This window comes from Erinaceus europaeus, chromosome 7 (assembly GCF_950295315.1).
Source record: "Erinaceus europaeus chromosome 7, mEriEur2.1, whole genome shotgun sequence".
Classification (NCBI taxonomy): Eukaryota; Metazoa; Chordata; class Mammalia; order Eulipotyphla; family Erinaceidae; genus Erinaceus; species Erinaceus europaeus.
The window spans coordinates 115249541-115276527 of record NC_080168.1 but is presented as its reverse complement, the minus strand read 5'-3'; the positions used below and the strand labels follow the sequence as shown (position 1 = coordinate 115276527).

General features: G+C 46.9%; 1 protein-coding gene across 2 annotated transcripts; it reads right to left on the bottom strand.

The window, feature by feature from the left end:
• Nucleotides 1-2396: 2396 nt before the first annotated feature.
• FAM186B (family with sequence similarity 186 member B) lies at nucleotides 2397-26987 on the bottom strand. 2 transcript variants are annotated; one of them, XM_060195451.1, is made up of 8 exons: nucleotides 26585-26987; nucleotides 24448-24673; nucleotides 21841-22023; nucleotides 16953-18624; nucleotides 16037-16229; nucleotides 7982-8160; nucleotides 7266-7469; nucleotides 2397-2720 (listed from the first exon to the last, which is right to left on the bottom strand). In XM_060195451.1, the coding sequence occupies exons 1-8, from the start codon at nucleotides 26678-26680 to the stop codon at nucleotides 2624-2626; spliced, it is 2850 nt and encodes a 949-aa protein (XP_060051434.1). In that variant the 5' UTR covers nucleotides 26681-26987; the 3' UTR covers nucleotides 2397-2623. The 2 variants fall into 2 exon arrangements, with proteins under 2 accessions (XP_060051434.1, XP_060051435.1); XM_060195452.1 differs by lacking the exons at nucleotides 24448-24673; nucleotides 26585-26987 and adding an exon at nucleotides 26144-26502.

The following is a 26987-nucleotide window of genomic DNA, read 5'->3' as shown; positions in this document are numbered from 1 at the left end:
TAGGAGAGGGGGCTGAGCGGAAAAAGTGTGTGTAGGTAGCAATATTTTCATCTAACCAGTGGGGATTAAACCAATGCCCTGTAGGGCGGGTCTCCAACTGTTGTGAAGGTTCTAACCAGTGGGGATTAAACCAATGCCCTGCAGGCAGGGCGGGTCTCAGACAAAACAATGATTATGTAAATAGACCACAGCATTAAGCAATACAGGAGGCCTGGCATAATAACCAACAGCCTGACTCCCATAATGGTTACTTCTTAGGTGCTTGTATTTTCTTTTTGAGAAGACTCCTCAGATCACAAGTCACGGTCACCTTTTGTGTGACTTTTCCCACATTAGTTTCCCTGGTACGTGGGACACAGCAGACCTAAGTGTGACTTCTCCCTTACTCTTCGGCTGGAATTTTTTCAAGTTCATTTTCCCTTCCACTTCACCAGTGTTGGTCTGCTGGGGTTTGGTGCCAGCACTATGAATCCACTGCCCCCGACGGCCATTTTTCCCTCCCCTTCCCTCTTTTTTTTTTTTTTTTTATTGGATAAGACAGGGAAATATTGAGAGGGGTTGGGGAGATAAATATAGACACCTGAAGATTTGCTTCACCGCTGTGAAGCATCCCCCTGCAGGATGAAGCATCCTCCTGAGGACCATCTTAGTGTTTTTTTGTTTTTTCCCCCATCTTGGAGGCCCCTGAGGCTATAGTTGATGCAAGTAGAGCTAGGGACAAATTTAGCTTGAAGAAATATGCCAAGCCATGCTTTGGCTTCCCTGAGTTCTTTTTTGAGGGCAAGGCAATATCTTGTTTAACTAGACACACCAACTTTGCTCTGATTCCAGCCTTCCTGGCTTCTTAGCCTTCTCTGCTTTCAAGGAGTTAAAAATGTTGGTAAAGCAGAAGAATCTGTCAGACACTCTGCTTGCTTGCCAGAGAGCTTGCTAGAAGATGCCCAGAAAGCCAGAGCCCTCTGTCACCAGGGCAGGTTTAGCCACCAGCCACCTCAAGCATAGTGCCAGGAGCCTGTGCAAACATGAAACCTTTAAAAGTTATTGACATCACAAGACCAAGAAATTAAAATATTAATCAAGTGTATGTACAACAGAAGTGTTGTCATTTTTGTGACATTCAAGTTTAATATTCAAAATATCTTCACTGCATTTGCAAAACTTGTTAGATTTCAGTTCTGTGCATGATGATTGCTGGGAAGTCCCAGCCAACTACACATTCAAAACCTTACTTGCAGTTAATTCCAGACCGGAGTTATAAAAATCCTTTCAGATCATGTAAAGCAACACATTTAGTGTGAGTACATTTTAGTACATTGCATATAATTGTGGTGAGACCTCCAAAAAAGAAGTCTGAGACCTGAAAGACTAGAATTATCCTTCACTGCCACCCACTACTGTTCTCTGGGACTCCATCACGAATGCCTGCAGCAGGGCTGCCTCACATCTACCTCCACGCAGCTTCCTGGTGACCAGGTACCATCCCTGAAAACAACCCAAAGCAAGCTCTTCATGTCCCACTTCTGTCCAGAGTCTCAGCCTTGGGCTGGGAGCAAGAATGGGTGCAGCTGCTAAGAAACAGAATCACTGGACTTCCCGGGCACACTTCCTAGTTAGTGTTTTATTAGGCCTAGTCCCTGGGTGAGGTCTGATTGGATGAGGTGCATTACCATTTGAAAGAACCAAAGTAGTGTCTCCAGTTTCTCCAGGGTTATCATTGGGGCTGGGGCTGGGGCTGGGACCAGCACCTCAGAATCCATGGCTCCTGGCAGCTATTCCCCCCTTTTTTTCTTCCCTATTTTATTAGATAGGACAGAGAGAAATTGAGAGGAGAGGGGGAGAGAAAGATGGATACCTACAGACTTGCTTCATTGCTCGTGAAGCATCCCTGCTGCAGGTGGGGAGTGGTGTGTGTGGGGGCTCAAACTCAGGTCCTTGTGCTAGTATTAAGTGCACTTAACAGGGTGTGCTACCACCCAGCCCCTCCATAGTAGTGTCTTGATCGGCAGTCACCAGAGATGGCCTTAGGTTGGCCACATCGCCTAGATCAGGAGGCTCCATGTCCACTTCTTCCACCTTTGAACAACACAGAGCCATGCTTACCTGCGCCTCCCACACTGTGCCTGCGGACTCTGGGTCGTCTCAGCTCTCCTCATGTTCTCATCTTCTACACTTTCACTTTAACCACCAGTGGATCAGTCATCCATGTGTGTGCATTTTTGGCTAATTGAAGAATCACTGAGCTCTCTTCTGTGCCAGGCTTGTTGGCTCTCAGAATCAGAATCAACACACGAGACATGCTCTCTAACCCGGGTCCACACCGGCTGCCAGGTGGTCTCAACCTTAGTTCCAAAAATATGTTTAGCATGTGGGGGTTTGAGCAATGAGACAGGAAAATGTAAAAGTAAACACACTTCTATTTTATTAAAAACACAACAATGCAGAGAAGGAAGGAGTAAAGTGGTATCTCACCAAGTTAGAGGATTAAACAATACTCACTGCATCTTTTTAATGACACCTGCATTTGGAAGAAGTACCTGGGTGAGTCTCACTCATCCTGAAGCTTGAGAACCACAGGCTAAGGGGTGGAGTGGGCACTGGGAATATCTTGATTCCTCTGGCTTCTTCAAGTTCCAGGGAAGGACTCACTTGGCTTTTGCTGAACAAGCTCAGCTGACTCATCTGAAGGTTCCTGGTCTTCCTTTCCTTGGGTGGCTGAGGCGCTAAGAGAGTTGATACAGTTACAGGTGGAGGGGCAGCTGAGACAAGGCTCCCTGGGTGGAAATGCCCACCCAGTCCTCGCGGCTGTGTGTGGGGAAGCATGAACTGCCGTCTGGAAGCTCCTAGCTGTTGCTGAGAGACCAGTGCAGGATGAACCAGAGCAGGGGTAGGCCTGGACCTTACCTGGTACGGGACTGCTTCACTCAAGTTACGCCCCACAGACTCTGCTTCTCTTCCAGCAAAACTGCCTGTCACCTCACTTTGCAGAATGCTTCCTCTTCCCTGATCCTACCATCCCTCCATATGTCTTCTCTACCCCCATCCTGTCTCCTTAAGAGACACTAAGCTATCATTCGTCCCCTCTAGCTGTAGCATGCTACAGTCTGAAGGATTCTGCTTGTGGCATCTCAGGACAGACGTGGACCACTATGCACTTCAGCTGTGCAAGGCAGGCAGAGTAGCCGGAGTGGAGCTTAGGGTCCTTCTCTGATTGCAGACAGCACTGGTGTGTTCCCTGTCCCGTAGAGAGCTCAGTGGGGATGCCTGTACCACAAAGCAGAGAAGACTGGCTTTTGAAGGACCTAGTCTTCCTAGTGTCACTGAGGGAGGATAAATAGCTCTCTCCCACAAGCTGAAAGCATACCCCAGTAGCTGTTGGTAAGATAGACTGTCAGTGCTGTCAGCATGAGCTTGGTCCTGTTTGTGATATTGGCGAGTGCTGTGAACTGGACAGCCCAGCTAGAGGGTGGGTGATGTTGGCAGGATTGTAAAGAGGCCTGGCACCACACAGCAGGTACATGTGAGGTCTCATGGGGGGTGGGGGCAGGTAGCCAAAGAGAAGGTGCAATTTGGGGAGTGGAAGCAGAACACATCTCCAGACAGGCCTGTGCACAGTGATCTCACAAAGAAAGCAGTAAGATGGCAGCTGGAAGGTGTGCAGGGTTTGACCACATGACTTGCAAGCGTGAGCTCCTGTGTTTGATTCCCATTCCTAGCACTGCAGCAAAGGTGGGCGCGAGGAATAACATCATTGCAAGACTGGCCAGCTCCTCATAGGGCGCGAGCGCTTCCACACTACGATCATCATCTCTGGCATTATGCTATTCCACTGCAGAATACTGTGCCCCAGTATGGTTCCGTAGCCCTCATGTCCACTTGGTCGATTCCAAATTATATTCCTCCATGAGGATAATTTCTGGAACCATCCGTTCCACCCCGGTCCCATGGCTGCCAGTTCTTAGCAACATCGCCCCGCCAGATATCCGTCGGGATGCGGCATCATCTAAGTTCATTTCCCACGTCTACGCTCGACCGGTCCTGCCAATATACGCGGATATCTTCGCCCACCCTGTCCAACGCTTGACGTCTCGTCACCCAATCTGGTCCCCTATGCCTACACTGAACTTCTCTGTTCCAGTCTCTTGGAAACAGAGTTGGCAGTCAGCTGAGGTAAAGAACAAACACCTCATCACAGACCCCTGCAAGCGTCAACCCGGCTTTGACCTAGCACGTTATGATTGGGCCCTCCTCAATCGCAGAGTTGGCAGTCAGCTGAGGTAAAGAACAAACACCTCATCACAGACCCCTGCAAGCGTCAACCCGGCTTTGACCTAGCACGTTATGATTGGGCCCTCCTCAATCGCTATCAAACAGGCCATGGCCGGTGCGCCACTATGTCCCATCGCTGGGGAGCCAGAGACGACCCGAACTGCCCCTTCGGCTACAGACAGACTATGACCCACATAGTCAACGACTGCCACCTCTCCAGATTCAAAGGAGGTCTCGAAACTTTACATCAGGCTCAACCTGATGCTGTTGACTGGCTACGGAAGAAGGGCAAACGCTAGAAGAAAGAAGCACTGCATCTACTAGAGTGATGCTCTGGTTTGTTCTCTCTCTCCCTCTCTCATTTAAAAATAAAAAATACATTTTTTTTTTCCTTTTAAGCTAGAGCCTCACACATGCACAGTTTCACTCCTCTGGGTCATATTTAAACTCAGTATACACAGAGAGGAAGAGACAACACAGCCCTGGAGTTTTCTTAGTGCTGTAGCATGTTGCATGTGATGTTGGGTCTTGAACCTGAACTGTGTGCATGGCACAGTGTGCACCCTACCTGGTCAGCTCTCTTTCTGACCCAAAGAAGTAAATCTAAAGAAGGGAAGGAAAGGAGAAAGACATACAACCACAGTTTTATTCCTGAGGTGGCAGCAGCTTAGGTAGTGGCAAGAGAACTCTGATTAAAAATTGGGAGATTCTTGTGTGCAATAATGGGGTACTGAGATAACACAGGGGACCCCCACATGCAGCATGGAGCACCATCCTGACATGCAGGAAGGGGCAGCCACACTGGGGTGTGGACAAAGCAGACAGGAGATATAGGGCTTTGCCGTGACATCTGGTAATTAGAGAAGCTGAGGAAACTTGTCGAGTTAGAAAATTGTACTCACCTGGATTCCCCTGAGAAGGGGAAGCTGTCTGCTTGGAACAATATTTTGATAAGTGCTTAAGCCTGAAGCTGAGCTCCCAGTGGGGGCCTGGGTGTGGGTGGAACAGCTCTGTGTAAGACAGGAGTTTTTGAATTTTGCTTGTTATACAAAAGAGAGAAGGGAAGAAAGGGAGCTGCTGTTTGGTGCCGTTCTCTGTGAATTCCTTTGCCCATCACCTCCCTAAATTTGCAAAAAGTACATGAGATGTTTGTGGTCAGGCAAAGGGCGCACACTTGGCAGTTACGTGCACATAGTTATGTATGTGGGAAGAACAAAAAAGTTGGGCTTTAGATTCAAACAGATGCTGAGTTGAGCCCAGACACTTGCAGGGATGTAGAGGGACAGGAGCTGTAGCCAGGGGTGGGGGAGAGAACACCTCTCTCCCTCTCTCTCTCTTTCTCTCTCTCTCTCATGAGTCCTTTAGAAAGTGTAATTAAATCTCAACCTGGAAGTGCCCCAGTTGAAGTCTGGCTTACTGAGTCCTGTCAGAGTTGTTTTTATTTCATTATTCAATTAAGTATCTTGCTATATTCAAATCAGCTAACAACAGTGAACACACACACACACACACACACACACCATTTGAAAATTCTCCAGCAATAGAGAAGTTGCTTGAATCTGTGTGCTAAGTGGGTTGTGTTAGCTGGTACTCTCAGGCCCAGTTCCGAGTAGAAGCACAGACCAGGGCTCTGAAGGATACCAGCAGCAACCTCATTTTACACCTCCCCAATTCTCTCCCTGCCAAGATGACTGAGCCACAGCCACAAGAAGCAGCTGGGCTTTGAAATCTAGAAAGCCAGCCCCCTTGACAGAACTTGAGTCAATAGTGACATCTTAAGGCCAAGAAGGCAAACAAGAGTTGAATCTTCCTCTTAGAAAAGCCTCTGTTGGCCTGCAAAGTCCTACTTCTCTGCCCTTAGCTATTCTTCCCAGGAACAGTTCTCATAGGCAGTAAAATAAAAATGGTAAAGACAGACACAGGCCCAAGTGTCTGGTTCATTATGTGATTCTTATTCTCTTCTCTCTCTCTCTTTTTTAAATAACATATGATTTTTTTATTTCTTTCTATTTTATAGGACAGAGAGAAATTGAAAGAGGAGGTGGAGATATAAAAGGAAAGAGTCACTGCTTGTGAAATGTCCCCTCTGCAGGTGGGGAGTGGGGGCTCAAATATAGGTCCTTAAGCATAATAGCATGCATGCTCAATCAGGTGTGCCACTGTCCCCCCCTTTTCTTTTTTACTAGAGCATTCACTGTTCAGCTCTAGTTCATGCTGGTGCAGGGGATTGAACCTGGACTTTGAGCCTCAGGCATGAAAGATTTTGCATAATCACTATGCTACATTATACTATCTTCCTCACTCTGTTCATCATGTGATTCTTCTTTTAAAAATATTTATTTATTCCTTTTTATTGCCCTTGTTTTATTGTTGTAGTTATTGTTGTTGATGATGATGATGTCATTGTTGTTGCATAGGACAGAGAGAAATGGAGAGAGGAGGGGAAAACAGAGAGGGGAGAGAAAGACACCTGCAGACCTGCTTCACCGCTTGTGAAGTGACGCCCCTGCAGGTGAGGAGCCAGGGGCTTGAACCAGGATCCTTATGCTGGTCCTTGAGCTTGACGCCACGTGCACTTAACCCGCTGCGCTACCGCATCATGTGATTCTTATTCTCCCTTCATGTACCTAACTCTCTTTCAGAACAGCCCCCAGACCTCAAGATATAGTTTGAGAGCATTGCCTGTGCATCCTGGGAAATAACTGGGCAGGAAAGACTATGTGATCCGCAGATACACTGTAAAGTCGTCCAAGAGATGGACAACAGTGCTGGCGTGGAGACCCAGGTTGATGGCTAGTGAGGGGATGAGACAAGGTCTCTCTGATGTGCTGCCATATATGTGATCATGATGAATGCTCAGAAAGACCTCTAGGGCCGATTCACTACGGTTTTAAAAAAAAAAAAGACCTCTAGGGCCACTGGACAGGGACAGTGTACTATGGTCCCTGCCGCTGGTGGGGTCTCTGAATCCCAATTAGCCAGCTAGCCTAGCACCTTACCAGGTCTTGAGGGACATCAGGCTTTTGTTGTAGAAGGAATGTATGTCCAGTGCCAGCAGCCGGGGGACATCTGGGTGCCCGCCCAGCTGGTCCCAGGTCAGGCTGGTGGGGATCTTCTTTGCTATTGGGTGACTGGAGGAGGCCACATCAGTCTTCCAGATGCCCTTCATCTGAGTCTCCTGTTTGCTGGGGAGGGGTTGGGGGCTGAAAGTGTAGAGAGAGGCAGAGTTGTAAAGCCACAGAGACTGAGAAGCAACCTGCTGTCTAGGGTCAGCAGGGTCTGGACACTGTCCTTGCTTTCTTCCCTGTCTCAAACACTTGTTACTGCCCGTTGCCCTTCCCTAAATTCAGTCTCACCTCCCTGGGGCCTCTCTGGCTAAGGAGCTGCCGGAAGACGCTTCTGGAACGGTCCCCAGTACGTGCAGAGACTTGCCCTGAGGTCAAAGCATGTGGCAGCCCAGAGGTTGATGGTGTCTCTTTTTAAAGGTGAGTGTTGGAGATGCTAGTGGTGGTGTCGCAGGCTTTTACTCAGTGGACCGAGAGCAAAGCCCTGGTGTTGAGAGACAGGTACCTTACCACTCATGGGGCGAGCCTTGTCTGTCTGTGTCCTGGCCAGGCTGCCAGTCCCCCCCCCCCCGCTCCCCCCCCCTCCCGCCCCAATCTGGCCACTCCTCCTCCCTTCTCAGCCAGCTGCCCCTCCGCTTCCTCACACCTACCAGGGCATCTGCACGGACACACAGTCCTGCGGCTTGGGTTTAAAGTGTTCCTGTGACCGCCTGCAGGAAGAGCTGCTGGAGTGGCCACCGTGGGGTAAGGATGGAAACGGCTTGCTTTTCCTCGACTTCTGGGATGTGACCACTGGGCTGTGCAGGTGAATGTTGCACTCCAGCTTGAGCTAGAGAAGGCAGGAGAGGTGAGGGTTGGGGTGGGGTGGGTGGGCTTTGCCTTAGTCAGGCTGAGCAGAGAGGTGAGGCCCAGGCACTCCATTAGGAATTCCTTGACTCTTAATTTGCTGGTTAGTTCCTCTTTTCTCCCGTCATGAAGAATTTGGGAAATGGGCAAAATAGCAAGGAAAAGCTGCTGCAAGCCAGAGTGGCTGGAACTCTGGAGGTCTGACGAGATGCATGGTATGAGAGCAGACTGCACCTAAGATGCTCTGGGTATCTCTTTCAGACTTATTTTGTAACATTTAAAAAAAAATTATTAGCGGGAGTCGGGCGGTAGCACAGCGGGTTAAGCGCAGGTGGTGCTAAGCACAAGGACCAGTGCAAGGATCCAGGTTCGAGCCCCCAGCTCCCCACCTGCAGGGGAATCGCTTCACAAGCAGTGAAACAGGACTGCAGGTGTCTGTCTTTCTCTCCCCTTCTTTGTCTTCCCCTCCTCTCTCCATTTCTCTCTGTCCTATCCAACAGTAACGAGATCAACAACAACTACAACAATAAAACAACAAGGGCAACAAAAGGGAATAAATAAATATTTTAAAAATATTTACAAAAAATTACCTTTATTTATTTGATAGAGACAGCCAGAAGTTGAGAGGGAAGGGGATGATAGGGAAAGAGACAGAGAGACACCTGCAGCACAGCTTCACCACTTGCAAAGCTTTCTCCTTGCAGGTGGGGACCTGGGGCCTCGAACCTGGGTCCTCAGCACTGTAACGTGCACTCAATCAGGTACGCCACCACCTGGCCCCTCAGACTTATTTTGTTAATCTCGTGTGATAGAGAGACTTTCACGTGGGACAGAGTCAGAACCACTGTGGCACAGGGCAGAACACTTGGGAACATTCATTGCAAGCAGTGTCATGTGGTGCTTTTCCTTCCCATCCACAGAACTGGTTTAGCAAGCTGAGATCCTTAGAGGGGCTGAGCAGTGGCGTAGCAGGGCGAGTGCATGTGTTACCATGTCCAAGTGCCTAAGTTCACGTCCCTAGTCCCCCTACAGTGGGGGAAGCTCCACTAGTGGTGGAGCAGGGCTGCAGGTGTCTCTCTCCTTCTCTATCTCCCCTTCTTTCTCAATTTCTTTTTGTCTCTATCAAAAAGAGAAAAAAAATGGCAGCTGGGGGGGGTCACTTGGCAAGCAGTGAAGCAGGTCTGCAGGTGTCTCTCTCTCCTCCTCTCTGTCTTCCTCTCCTCTCTCCATTTCTCTGTCCTATCCAACAACAACAGCAACAACAATAATGGGAAAATATGGCCACCAGGAGCAGGGATTTGTAGTGCAGGCACCGAGCCCCAGCAATAACCTTGGAGGCAAAAACAAAAGAAAAAGAAAAGGCTGCTAGGAGCAGGGGATTTGTCATGCAAGTGCTGAGCCCCAATGTTTTTTTTTAATTCCCTTTTGTTGCCCTTGTTTTATTGTTGTAGTTATTGTTGTCATTGTTGTTGGCTAGGACAGTGAGAAATGGAGAGAGGAGGGGAAGACAGAGAGGAGGAGAGAAAGATAGACACCTGCAGACCTGCTTTACCGCCTGTGAAGCAACTCCCGCGCAGGTGAGGAGCTGGGCCTCAAACTGGGATCCTTGAGCCGGTCCTTAACTTTGCACCACATGCGCTTAACCCGCTGCACTACTGCCCAACGCCCCCGCTGAGCCCCAGTGTTAACCTTGGTGGCAATTAAAAAAAACAAAAACACACTTATAGGAAATTATCCAAACTAGTGTAAGGTGATGTTAAATGGAGTTGGGAGAGACCTCCATGGCCAAAGCCACTTGCTTGACATCATCGTTACACCACACACCCGAGCACAAGGCTTCCTCCACTTAGGCCACTGCTGCTCAAGACTCAGGCCATGATCTCCTAGCCCAACTCTAGGGGAGGCCTCAGCAAGTTCTGAGTCACTATTCTGGGACTCTCCACTCCCCTTAAGTTTGGACCAGTTCCTGTGGACCAGGTCAGCACTCAGCACTTCTCTCTTCTAAGCAGTAGAGACCAAAGTAAAAGCAACTGAAGCCAGTCCTCAGAGTGTAGAACAAGTCCAACTCAAAGGATTGAGATCAGTCTGACCTTAAAGTCTCAATGGCAACACCAATAACTGAGCAGCGCCTTCAGAATTCAGAGGGAAAATAAGTTCTCACTTAGACTTGCCAAATGTCTAAAAGTAAGGGTAGATATTGAGGCTACTGTAGTCAAGCAGGGTCGTGGTGCTTTTACTTGCCAGGTGGCCCTGGCCAGAAAGTGGCTGGAAGGGATACTCCACCAGAACAGGGAGACCTGGCATCTGGAAAGCAGGGGGGCCATCCTCCAGAGGGAGAACGCAGACTCCCAGCCTGGAGGTGAGGAGGACAGTCGTGCGCTGAGTCTGGAACGAGCAGAGCTGGGGAAGGAGAAAACCTCAACATAGAGTCGGGAAGTTCAGGTCTTGGACTCCAGAAGATTCCACCATCCTCTAGAAGAGTAGCTTACTGCAGAGGTTTTTGTTTGTGTGTTTGTTTTAAGTACAGCTTTCTTGCATTTGATAGGACACAGAGAGAAATTGACAGGGAAAGAAGAAATAGGGAGAGAGAGAGAGAAAGGAGAAAGGGGGGGTTGGGCCGTGGTGCATTGGCTTAAGTGCACATAGTAGGAAGCACCAGCAAGGAGAGGGGTCACTTCACAAGCAGTGAAGCAGGTCTGCAGATGTCTATCTTTCTCTCCCTCTCTCTATCTCCCTCTCCTCAATTTCTCTCTGTTCTATCCAATTAAAAAAAAAAAAGGCCTCCAGGAGCAATGCATTTGTAGTGTAGGCACTGAGCCCCAGCAATATTCCTGGAGCCGAGAGAGAGAAAGGGAGAGAGAGAGAGAGAGAGAGAGAGAGAGAGAGAGAGAGATCTGTAGCATTGCTTCACTGCTCATGAAGCTTTCCCCTGCAGGTGGTAACTGGGGGCTTGAACTCAAGTCCTTGTGCATCATAATGTGTACACTCAATCAGATTCACCACTGCCATCTCCCTCTCTCTCTCTCTCTCTCTCTCTCTATATATATATATATATATATATATATATATATATATATATATGTATTTTTTTTTTAGGACAGGCAGTGGCATACTCTTGTACCAGGTATACTCACGGCATACTCATGTACCAGACTGAGAGCACATGTTACCATGCCTAAGGACCTGGGTTCAAGTTCCAGTTCCCCACCTGCAGGGGAAACTTCATGAGCAGTGAAGCAAGTCTGCAGGTGTCACTCTCTCAAATTCTCAAACATCCCCCCCCATTTCTCTCTGTCCTACCAAATCAAAAAAGAAAGAAAGACAACCAGGGCAACAAAAGGGAATAAATATTAAAAAAAAAAAAAAAAGAAAGAAAGAAAAAGTAGCCACTGGGAGCAGCGAATTTATCATGCAGGCACTGAGCCCAGGTGATAGCCCTGGTGTCAATAGAAATAATTTTAAAAATTGGGATTGTTTGGAGTTTTTTTTGTGTGTGTGTGAAGCAGGCTCAGTCCCTTCTCTGGATGGACTAATTTTTCTCCTATAGTTTAAGACAGAGGCAGAGGGAGAGAGAAACAGAGACAGAAGTAGCAACACCACAGCACTTGTCATGCACAGTGTTAGAAAAGTTGGTACCAGGTCCTAGAACCTGGGTCTTTGAGCATGGCAAAGTGTGTGCTCGACTGGGTGAGTTCTCTTCTAATCCTTATTTCATTTTTTTTGTTTGTTTTTTTAAGACTTGTTTATTAATATGAAAATGAGAGAATCAGGGCACCACTCTGGCACATGTGCTGCCAGGAATTAAACTTGGGACCTGTTGCATTTCAGTCCACTCTAGCCACCACACAGCCTCTCAAGCTGCTTCCATAACTTTTATCATTTTATTTTATTTTATTTTATTTTTTTTTTTTTTGGCTGTTTCTTTCTTTTTTTTTTTATTTATTTATTTATTTTTTTTGTCCCTGTCTGCTTTTGGTATCAGGGTGATGTTGGCTTCATAGAAGCTGGCAGGGAGTATTCCAGTGTCTTCAATCTTCTGGAAGACTTTTAAAGGTAGAGGTATTAGTTCTTCTTTGAAGGTTTTGTAGAATTCATTTGTAAAACCATCTGGTCCAGGACTTTTATTATTGGGAAGATTTTTGATAACTGTTTCAATTTCATTAGCTGTGATGGGCCTGTTCATGTTATCCACTTCCTCTTTACTTTGTTTTGGAAGTTGGTAGGTATCTAGGAAATCATTCATTTCTTCCAGGTTCTCTAACTTGGTGGCATATAGTTGTTCATAGAAGCCTTGCATGATATGTTGAATTTCTGCAGTGTCTGTTGTGATATCTCCTCTTTCATTTACTATCCGATTTATTTGGGTCTTCTCCCTTTTTTGTTTTGTGAGTCTGGCTAAAGGTTTGTCGATTTTGTTTACTCTTTCGAAGAACCAACATTTACTTTCATTGATCTTTTGTATGGTTTTCCTATTCTCAATGTTATTTATTTCTGCCCTAACTTTATTAATTTCTGTCCTTCTGGTTGCTTTAGGGTTCCTTTGTTGTTCTTCTTCTAGGTCTTTAAGATGTGCAATCAGGCTGTTTATTTGTGCCTTTTCTTGTTTCCTAATGTGTGCTTGTATAGCTATGAACTTCCCTCTTAGGACTGCTTTAGCTGTGTCCCAAATATTTTGATAGCTTGTGTCTTCATTTTCATTGAACTCTCGAAACATTTTGATTTCTTCCTTGATTTCCTCTTTGACCCAGAAGTTGTTAAGAAGTGTACTGTTGAGCTTCCACATTTTGGCACTGTTACTAATCTTTTGTTGATTGTTAAGTGTTAGTTTAATTCCACTGTGGTCTGAGAAGATGCTTGGGATGATTTCAGTGCTCTTGAATAGGCTGATGCTGTCTTTGTGGCCTAACATATGGTCTATCCTTGAGAATGATCCATGTGGATTTGAGTAAAATGTGTATTCCAGTTTCTTGGGATGAATGACTCTGAAAATGTCCAATAGTTCTAGTTTATCTATCTCTTCATTTAGCTCCCTTATGTCTTTACTGATTTTCTGCCTGGATGATCTGTCAAGTTGAGAGAGTGGGGTGTTGAAGTCCCCTACTATGATTGTGTTACTGTTAATATATTGCTGTAGCTCTTTCAGTAGAAGTTTGATGTATTTAGATGGCTTCTCATTGGGTGCATAGATATTAATAATTTTTAAGTCCTCTTGATTGACTGATCCTCTGAGCATTAAGTAGTGTCCATTCCTATCTTTTTTAATCTTATCTATTTTAAAGTCTATCATGTCAGATATGAGAATAGCTGTTCCTGCCCTTTTTTGTGGGCCATTGGCTTGAATGATAGTTTTCCATCCTTTCACTTTAAGTCTGTGTTTGTCTTGTTGCGTTAGGTGAGTTTCCTGTAGACAACATATTGTTGGGTTGTGTTTTCTGATCCATCTTCCTACTCTGTGTCTTTTAATAGGTGAATTCAGGCCATTCACATTTATTGATATCAAAGATTGAAGATATTTTAACGCCATTCTTGTAGAGTTTTAGAGTGTTTTGATATATGTTCTATTTGTGGTGGTCTGGTTGTTTATAGGAAACCTTTCAGAACTTCTTTCAAGGCAGGCTTGGTGATGGTTGCTTCCTTCAACTGTTGCTTGTCTGAGAAGGTTTTGATGCTTCCATCTAGTCTGAATGACAGTCTAGCAGGATATAGTATTCTTGGCTGAAAGCCTTTCTCATTGAGCACTCGATAGATATCTTGCCATTCTCTTCTGGCCTGTAGTGTTTGTATGGAGAAGTCCGCTGCTAATCTTATGGGTTTTCCTTTGTAGGTGACTCTTTGTTTTTCTCTTGCAGCCTTGAGGATCCTTTCTTTATCCTTATTCCTTTCCAATCTAAGTATGACATGTCTTGGTGTCTTTAGGTCTGGGTTAATTCTGTTTGGGACCCTCTGGGCTTCTTGAATCTTTATGTCTTTGGTGTTGTCTAGACTAGAGAAATTTTCAGCTATTATGGCCTGGAGAACGCTTTCTTCCTCCCCTTCTCTTTCTTCCTCTGGTAAGCCAATAATGCGTATATTGTTTCTTTTGAAGTCATCCCATAGGACTCTGTTGTTGTTTTCAGCATCTCTTAATCTCTTTTTGAGATCTCTTACTTCTTTTTTAGTTGTCTCTAATTCATCCTCAATCTTGCTAATTCTGTCTTCAGCCTCATTGATTCTATTCTCTCTGCCCTCTACTGCTTTCTGGAGTTCATCTATTTTGTTGCCCTGCTCTGATACTGTTTTAGCTTGTTCAGCTAGTTGCCTTCTTAGCTCAGCAATTTCAGCTTTCAGCTCTCTAACAACCATGAGATTATTAGAATTTTCTTCCATATTCTCATTTGTTGTTCCTGCAGTTCTGATTACAATTTTTTCAAATTCTTTACTCACTCCTGTTATTATTTCCTTAGCTAATGTTTGGATGTTGAACTCGTTGTTTTGTGCTTCGCCCTCTGGAGGACTTTTAGCTGGACTCTTGTCCTGGTTCGAGTCTCCATTATTTTTTCTTGTTGTTTTAACCATTTTATATAAGTTAACAGTTTTTTCAATCCCTGAGTTGGAGTTCAGTGGTTTAAAAGCCTTTTTTTTTTTCCCCTGTAGGCTATGGTAGCCTGAGGGCTTTTAAACTATCAATAGGCTTCTTGGCTTAATCAATGACTCCTGACCAAGAGATAAAGCAGGGTGTGGCAGAGATAATCCAGTGGTTATGCAAAGAGACTTTCACAGCCCTTCAGCTATGCCACCGAGGTATAGGTCTTCTCCTGAGTTTCCCGGTTAGATCTCTGTGCCCTGGTGTCCCTCCCTGTTGCTGCTCCAGATTCTGAGGGTAGTAGCAATGGAGACTCAGAGTTGTACTTGGTGAGTCTCTGGGGAGTCCTTTCCTCCCTTCAGCTGTCCCCTTGTTGGTGGAGCAGACTGGAGGTGGTGTCTCCACTGACAAACTGTCGAACTGTCAGCAGTCACTTAATCTCTCCTTAGGCCCCTCTCTCCTCTCTGTCACCAGCCACGCGTGTTTGTACTCACGGGTGATTTACTGGGTTTCTGTGGTCATTCTAGTCCTGTCTTGTTTCGGTCCGGGTGGTCTCCTTTGGTATTCCTAGTTGATCCGGGAGAGGAGAGGAGAGGAGAGAAAGTGATCTGCTGCTCGTAGCTCCGCCTCCGGAAGTCCTTATTTTATTTTATTTTATTTTCCCTCCAGGGTTATTGCTGGGGGCTCGGAACCCACTGCTCCTGGAGGCCGTCTTTCCCGTTTTGTTGCCCTTGTTGTTATTGTTGCCATTGCTGTTGTTGGATAGGACAGAGAGAAATGGAGAGAGGAGGGGAAGACAGAGAGGGGGAGAGAAAGACAGACACCTGCAGACCTGCTTCACCACCCATGAAGTGACCCCCCTGCAGGTGGGGAGCCAGGGGCTCGAACCAGGAACCTTATGTTGGTCCTTGTGCTTTGCGCCATATGTGCTTAACCTGCTGTGCTACCGCCCAACCCCCATATATTTAATTTTTTTTACCAGAGCACTTCTAAGGTGTGGCTTATGGTGATACTAGGGATTGAACATAGGCCCTTTAGTGCCTCAGGCATGAAAGTCTTCTTTGTCACCACTACGCTATCTCCCCAGTCAGCTTATATAATGTTTTGAAAGTCTCCCTTTCTTGCTCCTCTCCTATACGCTCAGGCCCCTTTCTGGCCCAGAGACTTTTTGTCTCTTTTTTGCTTTTTGTCCCCCCCCCCCCCATCTCACTCACATCCCCTATTCTACTGGCTTATGCCTGGGCCCATCCCTGCTGGCTGATCTGATCCCCAAGCAGGTGAATGGGCAGGAGCCCACCTTGGGGAACATGGCCGCCATGCTGCTCAGGCATTCTTGGCGCAGTTCTTCCAGGGCCTTTTGTCTATCCGTCCATGCCTGCAGCTGCAGGTTCTGCAGTTGGGCCACTTTTTCCAGGACAATCCGGAGATGCTGGGCTTTGTAGAGTGTGTCAGTTTCCTGTGTGACTTGGATGTGGTTCATTATCTCTTGTCTAAAAGAAAGAAAATAGATTTAGTACATGAAGGGGCCTGTTCCACCTGCCTCCCCCATCCCCCCAAGCATGTTAATCAGAGATGACTTTTGCTTGTAGTTTTGGGAGCAAGAAGAGTAATGGTAATGGAAGGAAGTGGGAGGTGGTGGTATTAGGTAAGATGCCTCAGGGCTAGGCTGGAAATAGAAAAGGAAGATCAGGCAGAACGGGGGCTGGGAGATAGCTCAGCTGGTAGAATGCACACTTTACCACGTGCAAGGACTCAGGTTTGAGCCCCCAGCACCACATAGGAACACCAGGTATGTCACCAGGGGAAGCTGCATGAATGGTGGAGTGGTGCTGTGGTTTCTCCCTTTTCTCTCTACCTGAAATCAAAAGCAAAATAAGACCACTAGACGTGGTGAAATTGTGCATGACCAAAGGCCCTAACACACACACACACACACACACACACACACACACACACACACACACAGAGGCAAGTGGAGAAACACATTAAGTGGGTTATGGACAGGGTCGTGGGATGACAGAAAAAAGCAGGCTTAGAAGCTAGAAGGAAAGCCCAGGACAGGGAGAGCCACATGTGACTGCCCAACATTCAGACTGGGGGGCTGGAGCAGGGTGATTCTCCCCGTTACCCTTGCCTCATGCTCTTCCTCTCCCTTTGGATTTGGCTCTGCCCACACACATCAAGGGATGCCAGTGGGTGCAGGGCGGGCCTACCGGAGGCTCTGGAAGCGTCTGTAGCAGATGTACTTGCAGCACAGGTACTGCAGCCTGACGGTGCTCAGCTCTAAGGCGGTGCTAGTGAGCTCCAGCACCTTGCAGCGCAAGTAGTAGGGCAGCCCTGCGCTGCTCTCCTCACTCAGGAGCTGAAGGTTCTTCCTCAGGGTCTTGGTGTCCATGTGGTATATCCTGCCCTTCAGAGTTACCTGGGAGATGATCAGAGGAGACTGGGGCACTTTGGAGATGAGTGTCCCAGTGGTGGGGAAGGAGGCTGATTTCTGGGGCCTCTTGGGGATCTGGTAGGTTCGTGGTTTCTGGGTACACTTGGCTGAACTCAGGGTCCTTTTGTTTCTCCGGGTGAGCTGCGAGGTGTCAGGGGACCTCGGCAAGTGTGGCCTCCGGACCTGCTGAGCAGATTGGGATCGAGTTAGGGGAGGGGGTGGCAATGATTCTTCTCTTAAGTCCCTCCATTGAGAGGTGGTTGTAAAGAGCATCTTCTCTGGGTCCTCTTGTGGTTGTTCCAGCTCCTTCCTTGGGCTCCCTTGCTCCTTCTCTAGCTGGACCAATCTCTGCTGCTCCCTGGCCACCTCCTCCATCTCCCACTGTCGGAGCTTCTCGTGATGTTCTTGCTCCAGCAGTGCCCACTTCTTCTGCTTCTGCTGCCACATCTCTTCCTCCTCCAGCCACTGCTGCCTCTGCCTCTCCCTACTGAATTCCTCCAGCTGGCTCTGGACAGCCACTTCCATGGAGCTCTCCGGGGAGAGCTGCTGCTTCAAAATCAACTGAATTCTCATTCCTTCCTCCTCCTGGGTTACTTCCTGCAACAAGTCCTGGTCTTCATGTTTGTGACCTACGCTTTCCATCTTTGCCTCTGGTTTTTCCCATTTCATAGGAAGCTTCTGATCCGCTGTGGACAGCAACACAGGTTCAAGAGTTTGGGTGTCCTTTCTGCTGTACACATCTGCAATCCTCAAGTGAGTGTTCCCGATGGAGTGCGACTGACTTACAGAAGGTCTATCCCCACTGTCCCAGGCTGTGACCACAGGGCGTGGGGAGAGTGGCAAAATCAACTGTTGTTCCTCCTCCTCCTTGGGTTCCTGTTGAGTTGCCTCCTTGATGGTTTTTTCCTTTGGCAGGGGCTCTTTCTCAGAGGAACCTGGGGAATCCACCAAGCTCTTGTCTAGCTCTTTCGTTTGGACTCTAGCAGACTGTGCCTTCTTCAGCTGGAGTTCTAAGGTATGCCTTACCAGCAGAAGGTCATGGTACTTCCCTCCTAGACTCTCGACCTGCTTCATCAAGGCGTTCCTCTTGGTCTCGAGGACTTGGATGGACTTCTGGAAGTGCAGCCTCTGGCTGCTGAGCTCTTTGGTCATCTTTATTTTCAGGCATCTGTATTTGTTCTCCAGGCTCCTGTTCTCCTGGTGCTGGAGCATCAAGGCTTTTCTGAGGTTCTCCACCGTAGTGGACATGTACCTGATTGCCCTGACCTCTCCCTGGCTGAATATGGTGGAGTTCAGGAGCTCCTCAAGCATGGACTTCACCTCTGAGACCCTTGTACAGGTGACCTGCTTGTCCTGGAGCATCTGCTCTGGGCTCAGTGGCTGAGGGGGAGGTGTAGATATCTGCAGGCTTTTCTCCCGCCAATTCTGCCAGAAGGTGTGTTTGGAGGCTAGGAGAGGTAGAGAGAACAATAGTAGAAAGCTCCTATGGGTTCTGAAGATTATACCTATTTCTGGGGCCAGGTGGTGGTGTACCTGGTTGAGCACACATGTTACAATGTGCAAGGACCCAGGTTCGAGTCCCCGGTCCCCACCTGCAGGGGGAAAGGTTCACAAGTGGTGAAGCAGTGCTGCAGGTGTCTCTCTGTCTGTCTTCCTCTCTATCCCTTCCTCTTCCCTCTTGATTTCTGGATGTCTCTATCCAATAAATAAATAAAGATAATAAAAAAATTAGAAAAAGATTATACCTTTTTTTTTTTTTTTTTTTTTACCAGAGCACTGCTCAGCTCTGACTTATGGTGGTGCAGGGGATTGAACCTGGGACTTTGGAGTCTCAGGCATGAGAGTCTGTTTGCATAATCATTATGCTATCTGCCCTCTGCCCTCTGCCCCCAATTATACCTATTTTCAGTACTCTGCTTGGTCAACTTCCCATCCAACTCTACTAGGGATTCAGCAAGATTAAGGAGCTGGGGTAGTAGGTGAGGCCACAGGAGACATCATCAGGAGAGATCTTGACTGGGCTCAGAGTTTACCCAGAGTGTAGCCACCAGGGGTTTCCAGCTTCAGAGCTACTTCAGGGTCCATAGGGTCTGGAACTGCTCAACCCGATTCAGTTCAGTTCTCCATCCTTCTCTAGAGCCAATCTATATTCCTGCTCACTTCCCAGCCTTCATATCAGTGTTTCACTCCCTGTTGCGAAAATTCCAGAAGTCTATCTGACACTTAGATTCCAGCTCACCTGGGAAGCTCTAATTCCCTTTTCCTTTATTCCTGGAATATTTTGTAGAAAAATGTATCACATGAGGTGGGGGAGATAGCATGATGGTTATGCCTGAGGCTCCAAGGTCCCAGGTTCAATCCCAAGATCCATCATAAGTCAGAGCTGAGCACTGCTCTGGTAATAAAATAAAGTAAAATAAAATAAAATAAAATACATATATATCTAGATCATATGGTTCTGAAATCATATGCTATTTTTGTAACTAATGCTTTTTTATATTTTGTGGGTCATGAATTACTCTGATGCTGATGAAAGCAGGGACTCCCCACCTGCATGAATAATGCATTTGAATACAGAGTGTGTATATTTTATTTAGATTGTGTATTGTATTCACCCACTCATAGGTCTCAGCTTCTCAAGGGCTGACTTGTTTCATCGTTGTCTTACCTTGATAATGTGGACACTTTATCAGGTGTGCCACCACCTGACCCCACCACCACCATTGTATCACCTTGGAGGTACTATGAGTATTGGACTGGTGGTGTAATTATCTCGGTACATCCATTCACTTCCCATTCAACTGACATCATTAGCAGAAATAAACAGTCTAGCTTTGGATATGTGACTAAAGAAAGTATGGAGAGCTGGGGAGATACCATAATGGTTCTGCAAAAGACTTTGATGCCTGAGGCCCGAAAGTTCCAGGTTCAATCCCCAGAACCCATAAGCCAGAGCTGAGCAGAGTTCTCGTATGTCTCTCTCTGTATCATTCTCTCATCAAAATAAATAAATAAATAAATGTTTTTAAAAGTATAGAAATCAGATGACATTTAAGTCAAGTTAGCATCTAGCTAATATTGTCAAAAGAGACCATATAGCCTAATTATTTTTTTAAATTTTGTATTATCTTTATTTATTGTATAGAGAGAGCCAGAAATCGAGAGGAAAGGGGGAGGTAGAGAGGACACTTGCAGCCCTGCTTTACCACTTGCAAAGCTTTCCCCCTGCAGGTGGCAGGTGGGGACTGGGGGCTCGAAACTTGGTCCTTGTGCACTGTAACGTGCACTCAACTAGGTGTGTCATCACCCGGCCCCCCGTATAACCTAATTATTCTGAGCTTGGACTCTGAAATCAGATAATCTGAACTTGAACCCCATCCTTACCACTCACTTAGGGCAAATTTCCTAACTTCTCCATACCTCTGTTTTTGAAGAATGGGGCTCATCATAGCACAGAACTTGGCTAGGTCATGCATACTTTTAGTGCCAAGCTCAGTATTAGGTCAGGAACTAGTCCCTAAAAAGAAAACGAGGGCTAGGGAGGCCTGTCTCAGCAGTGTGGCACCTGCCTTGTGTGCCAAGTGCTGCATTCAGTTCTTGGCACAGTCGTGTCAGAGAACTCTCTCTCATTTAAATAAGTTTTTCTTCCTCCAGGGTTACCACTGGGGCTTAGTGCCAGCACTAAGTCCACTGCTCCTGGCTGCCATTTTTTCCATTTTTGTTGTTGTTGCTGTATAGGACAGAGAAATTGAGAGAGGAGGGGAAAACAGAGAGGGGAAAGAGAAAGATAGATACCTGAAGACTTGCTTCACTGCCTGTGAAGTGACTTCCCTGCAGGTGGGGAGCTGGAGGCTCCAGCTGGGATCCTTATGCCAGTCCCTGCACTTTATGCCACATGCACTTAACCTGCTGCGCTACCACCCAACTCCCAGGAATTTATTTTTAAAGATTTTATTTCATGAGCTAGAGAGAGAGAGAGAGATGGAGGGAGGGAGAGAGAGGGAGGGGGAGTGAGAGAGAGAGATGGAGGGAGGGAGGGAGGAAGGGGAGGGAGGGAGAGAGAGAGATCAGAGCAGCATTCTGGCAGATGCAGTACCAGGGACCGAACTCAGGACCTCATGCTCACTAACCCAAAGCTTCACCGGCTGCACCTGTTCCCAGCTTGCCAGAATGTAGGACTTAAATAATGTCAGGTCCCATCACTGCTGAAAGAGTAAAATTTCAGGGTGGAGCCATGTTACTGACTGCCCATTTCTGGAGTTAGCCACAACCAAGAAAGCTCTAGAAGGGTCCTCTGGCTAAGCCTCACCAGATTTCTTGGCTCTGCAGTTGGGCTTAGAGTAAGGGAAGGGTGTTCTTTGGTCTCTGGCTCCAAGTTCCAGTCTTTCTGGCCAAATAGTTTTGCTTCCTGTTTAAGTCACGGCTCCAGGGAACACCAAAGGAGACCTGTCACCACCTCTCCCCTACCTATAGCCCTGAGAGACACCTCAGAATAATTCAGTACTCAGCTTGGGCTCAACATCCCTGGCCCTCAGCACTGCCAATCCATCTCAGATAAAGCTGCTGCTATGGAAGAGTCAGACAGACAGCCGCAGAACCCAGTGTGTGCCTTCTTCCCCAGGGATGCCACCTGGCACACCCTCCCAGCCCCTTGTGGAACCTACTTTTTGCTTTTTGCTTTTGTTCTTCAATGAGAGTGGAGCAGAGGGAAATGAGAGACTCAATGCCTCCTTTGGTGGCAATGAGGGAGAGAGGTAGCATTTTCTCCATCACCTCAACCCATTCGTCCATGGATTCCTCTTCCTCCTCACTCTTCCTGTTCTTGATCTCATAGGCCAGACTGTCACCTGGAGAAGGAGTTGGAGGAGAGGGGTGCAGATGGAGAATAGTCTTTCCTCTAGGGAGCCCCAAGCAACCCTGTAGCAGCTCAGGTTACACTGGCAGCTGAGGGATCAGATTGGTCTCATCTCTTAATACTGTGGTATATTGGGCAGGTCACATATTCCCCAGAGCTTCTGTAAGAAGACAGGACAGACTGGGAGTGGGGGGAGTTGGGCAGTAGCGCAGCGGGTTAAGTGCAGGTGGCGCAAAGCGCAAGGACCGGCATAAAGATCCCGGTTTGAGCCCCCCCCCCACAGCTCCCCACCTATATGGGAGTTGCTTCACAAGTGGTGAAGCAGGTCTGCAAGTGTCTATCTTTCTCTCCCCATCTCTGTCTTCCCCTCCTATCTCCATTTCTTTCTGTCCTATCTAACAATGACAGCATCAACAACAATAATAACTACAACAACAATAAAAAAAAACACACAAGGGCAACAAAAGGGGGAAAAAAAACAGTCATGTGTCTCACTGGTCATTGCTTTGTCTCCACTGCCTGCCAAGTCCAATATCTGGAGGATTAAGTGAATTAACTGGAGTTAGCAGTCCTGCTTGGTTTGTCTTTTTTTTTTTTTAATACAGAAATGCATTTATTCAGTGAAGTTAGAAAGACAAAGCATTCTTTATCTTTCAAAATAGGCAATGAAAGATAGAATTAGCTTTCTTTTCCTCCTCTCCACCTCTTCTGATTGCCAGCACTAATAGATTTTGATAGTGATCTGAGTTTCCCAGTCATTTTGCCATCTGGGCTGAGAGCTGGGGATCTGGAAAGAAGCCCTTGGTCTGCTTTCCAAAGAAGATCCTGGGGCAGAACTGGGAGTCAGCAGAGGGAAACTAGGGAAAATGAAGCGCTGAGCCCTGCTTTGTTTGTTTGTTTGTTTGTTTTTAATAATGCCAGGGAAAAGGCTAAGGGCCAAGCACATGCACAAAACCACCATGCAGAGTCCCTGGCCCAATTTCCATTTTATTCTATATACTTAGAAAAAGAGCTGGAGGAAAAGACACCAAAGCTGCATTCTAACACTCATGGAGTTCTCCCTGGTGCTGTACTTAGTACGCCCACATGGTGATGGAGATCAAGCCCAGGGCTTCACACATGGTAAGGTGTGCGCTGTGCTGGCTGAGCCATCTCTCACTCCTCTTGCTTAGTTCTCGGAGGCAGCTGAACCACTACACTAAGAGCCCTAGGAACAGGGTGCTGTGAGGGGGTGGGCTACATCCCTACAACCATATTTCTTTTTTTTAACTTTATTTTATTTATTTATTCATGAGAGACTTAGGAGGAGAGAAAGAGCCAGACATCATTCTGGTACATGTACTGCCGGGGATTTAACTCAGGGCCTCATGCTTGAGAGTCCAGTGCTTTATCCATTGTGCCACCTCCCAGACCACCAACCATCTTTCTCCAACTCTGCAGCAACCATTACACCTTGGAGAAGACAAAGATCCTGTGATGAGATACCTTTGATTTTAACAGAGGCAGCACCTGACCCCAAGGTTGCGGACAGCTGATTCAAACCCAAGTGGTGGTACCAGTTGTTGACAGCTGGCCTTGATGCTGTTTGTCCCAGAGACCATGCACTAAAAACCATTCAGGAGTTTGAGTAACACTTTTTAGTTCCTCTGTAAAATAACTATGCGGTCTACTAAAGACTTGTTAGAACTAATAAACAGATTTAGTAATATTGCAGGATAGAAAAGTCAACATAAAAAACATCAGTTACAGGTCTACACAATAATGATGAACCATTCTGAAATTGTTTCTTTTACTTAAGGAAACAATTCCACGTGCCGCAGTACTGAATAGCTAATGTGGATTTGAATCCAGTTTCTGTTTGCTAAGAAAATGAGATGTCATGATACACCTTAGACTTCATCAAATAGCAGTTTCTGTCATAGTCTAGTCAGTTTTGGACTAGAATATGCTTGTCCTGCTGAGCAGCAGAGGTGACATGTTGTGAGACAAATGGAATAATTTTTTTAAGTTTTTTTCCCCCTTTTGTTGCCCTTGTTGTAGTTATTATTGTTGTTATTGATGTCGTCATTGTTGGATAGGACAGAGAGAAATGGAGAGAAGAGGGAAGACAGAGTGGGGGGAGAGAAAGACAGACACCTGCAGACCTGCTTCACCGCCTGTGAAACAACTTCCCTGCAGGTGGGGAGCCGGGGCTTGAACTGGAATCCTTACACCAGTCCTTGCGCTACGTACATTTAACCCACTGTGCTACCGCCCGACCCCTGGAATGATGTTTTACTGGAGAGGCAATGTGTCTTTTGCTCCCCCTGCACAGCCAGTGCAGACCTCAGGAGAGGGAAGGAGACTGGAGGAGCTGGGCCCAGTGTCTTGTGGGGAAAGGCATCACCCTCAGGACTGTATCCCCCTGCAGACTCACCCCAGTCGCCCAGCCAGTGAAGGATTTCATACAAATGCTTCTCTTTAGTCTTGGCATCTTTGGAGAAGGAGGCAATTTTCTCCAATAAGATGAATCTGTTATTGCCTTTTTGCTCTGCCTGGTTAAATTTTGCCTTTTCTTTTAAATCATACCCTAATTCTTTCTGGAAACGGTTGATGACACAGTTCACATTGTCCAAGATGTCTGAGAGTTGGGAAGAAATATCCTATATTGGAGGGAATAGATCACAGTGTTTAAGGGTGTGGACACTAAACATCTTGTCCTAGCAGTGTGATCTTAGACAAGTCAGTTAGTCTCTTAAGGCCTTGTTTTTCTTTCTTTTTTTCAAATTATTTATCCCCTTTTGTTGCCCCTTTTTATTGTTGTAGTTATTATTGGTGTTGTTGTTGTTGGATAGGACAGAGAGAAATAGAGAGAGGAGGGGAAGACAGAGAGAGGGAGAGAAAGGTAGACACCTGCAGACCTGCTTCACTGCCTGTGAAGTGACTCCCTGCAGGTGGGGAGCGGGGGGGGGGGGGGCTCTAGAACCTGGATCCTTACACTGGTCCTTGCGCCACCTGCATTTAACCCACTGCGCTGCCACCCGACTCCCAGGGCCTTGCTTTTCTTATTTGTTAATATGAGGATCATCATCATTATAACTTATTTCACATATCCCCTGCCCCACTACACTGCTCAGCTCAGGTTCATGGTGATGTCAGGAATTGAACCTGGGATCCCAGAAGCCTCAGGTTTGAGTCTCTGTATAACTATTATGCTATGTCCTCCACTTTTTTATTTTTATTTTTTAGGAGAGCATTGTTCAACTCTGGTTTCTGGTGGTGCCAGGGGTTGAATCTGGGGCCTCTAGGGCCTTGGGCGTCAAAGTATGTTGCACTACCAATGATGCCCTCTTTTCAGTCTCTAGCACAGGATATATATTAACGAAAATTTTATTTATTTACTTTCGAGAGACAGTGATAGAGGTTAGAGTACCTCTCTGGCATAGGAGGTGCCAGGGATTAAACTCAGGACCTCACACAGTCCTGAGCTCTCCCCACTGAACCCCACCCCCACTACATCTCAAGGTTTTTGCAAAGATAAAAATTAATGCATATTTGTAAAGCACTTAGGACAATGTCTAACACAAGAAGTGTAAGCTTTTACTACTGTCATTGTATTAAGACCATGTTAGAGAGACAGAATACTTCAAATCCATGGTGAATGTTTCTTTAACATTTGCTGGGGTTGGGGGCTGGCCAACCAGGTTAAGGGCACATAGTGTGATGCTCAAGGACCAGCGCAAGGCTCCCAGTTCGAGCCCCCGGCCCCCCATGTACAGGGAGGTCTCCTCACAAGCAGTGAAGCAGGTCTGCAGGTGTCTGTCTTTCTCTCCCCCTCTCTATCTTTCCCTTCTCTCTCAATTTTTCTCTGTCCTGTCCAACAACAGCAGCAGCAACAAGAACAATAATAACAGCAACAACACCAACAACAACACTGGGAAAAAGATGGCCGCCAGGAGCAGTGGATTTGTAGTGCTGGTGCCCGATCCCAGCAATAACCCTGGAGGCAAAAAAAAAAAAAAAAAAGAATCGCTGGGACCTTTGGACATCTCTCCTCACATGGATCCAGATGCAACAGCTTACCAGTCATAGAAACCTGAAACCCCAAGAAATTCTTATGATTGGAGACTCACTTTAAAAAATATATACAGAGGGCTGATGTGCAGAGTGAATCCAGCCTTTTGGCATTTCCATCTGAGCTTCTAGGGTTCAGCTTGGGTTTTTCTGACCGGCTGTCAGGGACAGACTCTGAATCTTGAACTCCAGACCTTCTGCCTGCTCTCTGTGCCTCAGCAGTGTCCAGAGGCTTCCCTGTGATCTGCTACTTTGAGGGGCCCAGCCCTGCCTCTGGGAGGCAGTGTGAGTCCAACTCCCCTTGCAGAGGCTAAGACTAGGAGGTGGACATTTTCCACTGACCTGTCTCACCAGCTCATCTAGCTGACGATCCCAGGACCCTCAAAGACCCAGACCTGGAATCCTGCTCAAACCTGAGTTAAGTCCCCAACAAACCTGAGTTAAGTCCCCAACCTCCTCCTGAGCCCTACAGAAGGATGATTTCTTATTTCAGGAGTTACCTCCTGAGCCCGATTTAGCTGGGCAGCCTTGATCTTGGAGAGGATGGCTTTCACTGACTGTGGGGTCAGTAACTTCGGGGTCTCATCTTTCTCCATGTCGGATCACTCTGTCACTCACAGCTATATATTCTGTTTCTGGTACACAGTCCTGGACAGATAAGATTGGCTGCCTCGAGTCTGAGGATCCAGAGTAGCTCCTGAGGACCCTCTGCCTAGCACAGCTCCCTGTAACTGCCAGACTCTGGGTTCTAACGGACCTTCTTTTCTCCAGTGACATCATCGATATGATTGAAGACAGACTCCCTGTGATCTATCTGCTTGTTTTGTGACTTTCTGCCTATCATCTATTATGTAGTCACTTGACCCATTGCTTCTAAAAACTCTTAAATGTTACATGCCCAAA

What these genes read in the sequence shown, in the direction of transcription:
- FAM186B (XM_060195451.1), bottom strand. Translation starts at nt 26,680, where the DNA reads ATGGAGAAAGATGAGACCCCGAAGTTACTGACCCCACAGTCAGTGAAA. An exon ending in TGGCGGCCATGTTCCCCAAG is followed by an intron (nt 8,161 to 16,036) that starts GTGGGCTCCTGC and finishes TGCCTTCTCTAG; the next exon opens with CTCAAGCTGGAGTGCAACAT. An exon ending in GTGTCCGTGCAGATGCCCTG is followed by an intron (nt 7,470 to 7,981) that starts GTAGGTGTGAGG and finishes CTACACTTTCAG; the next exon opens with CCCCCAACCCCTCCCCAGCA.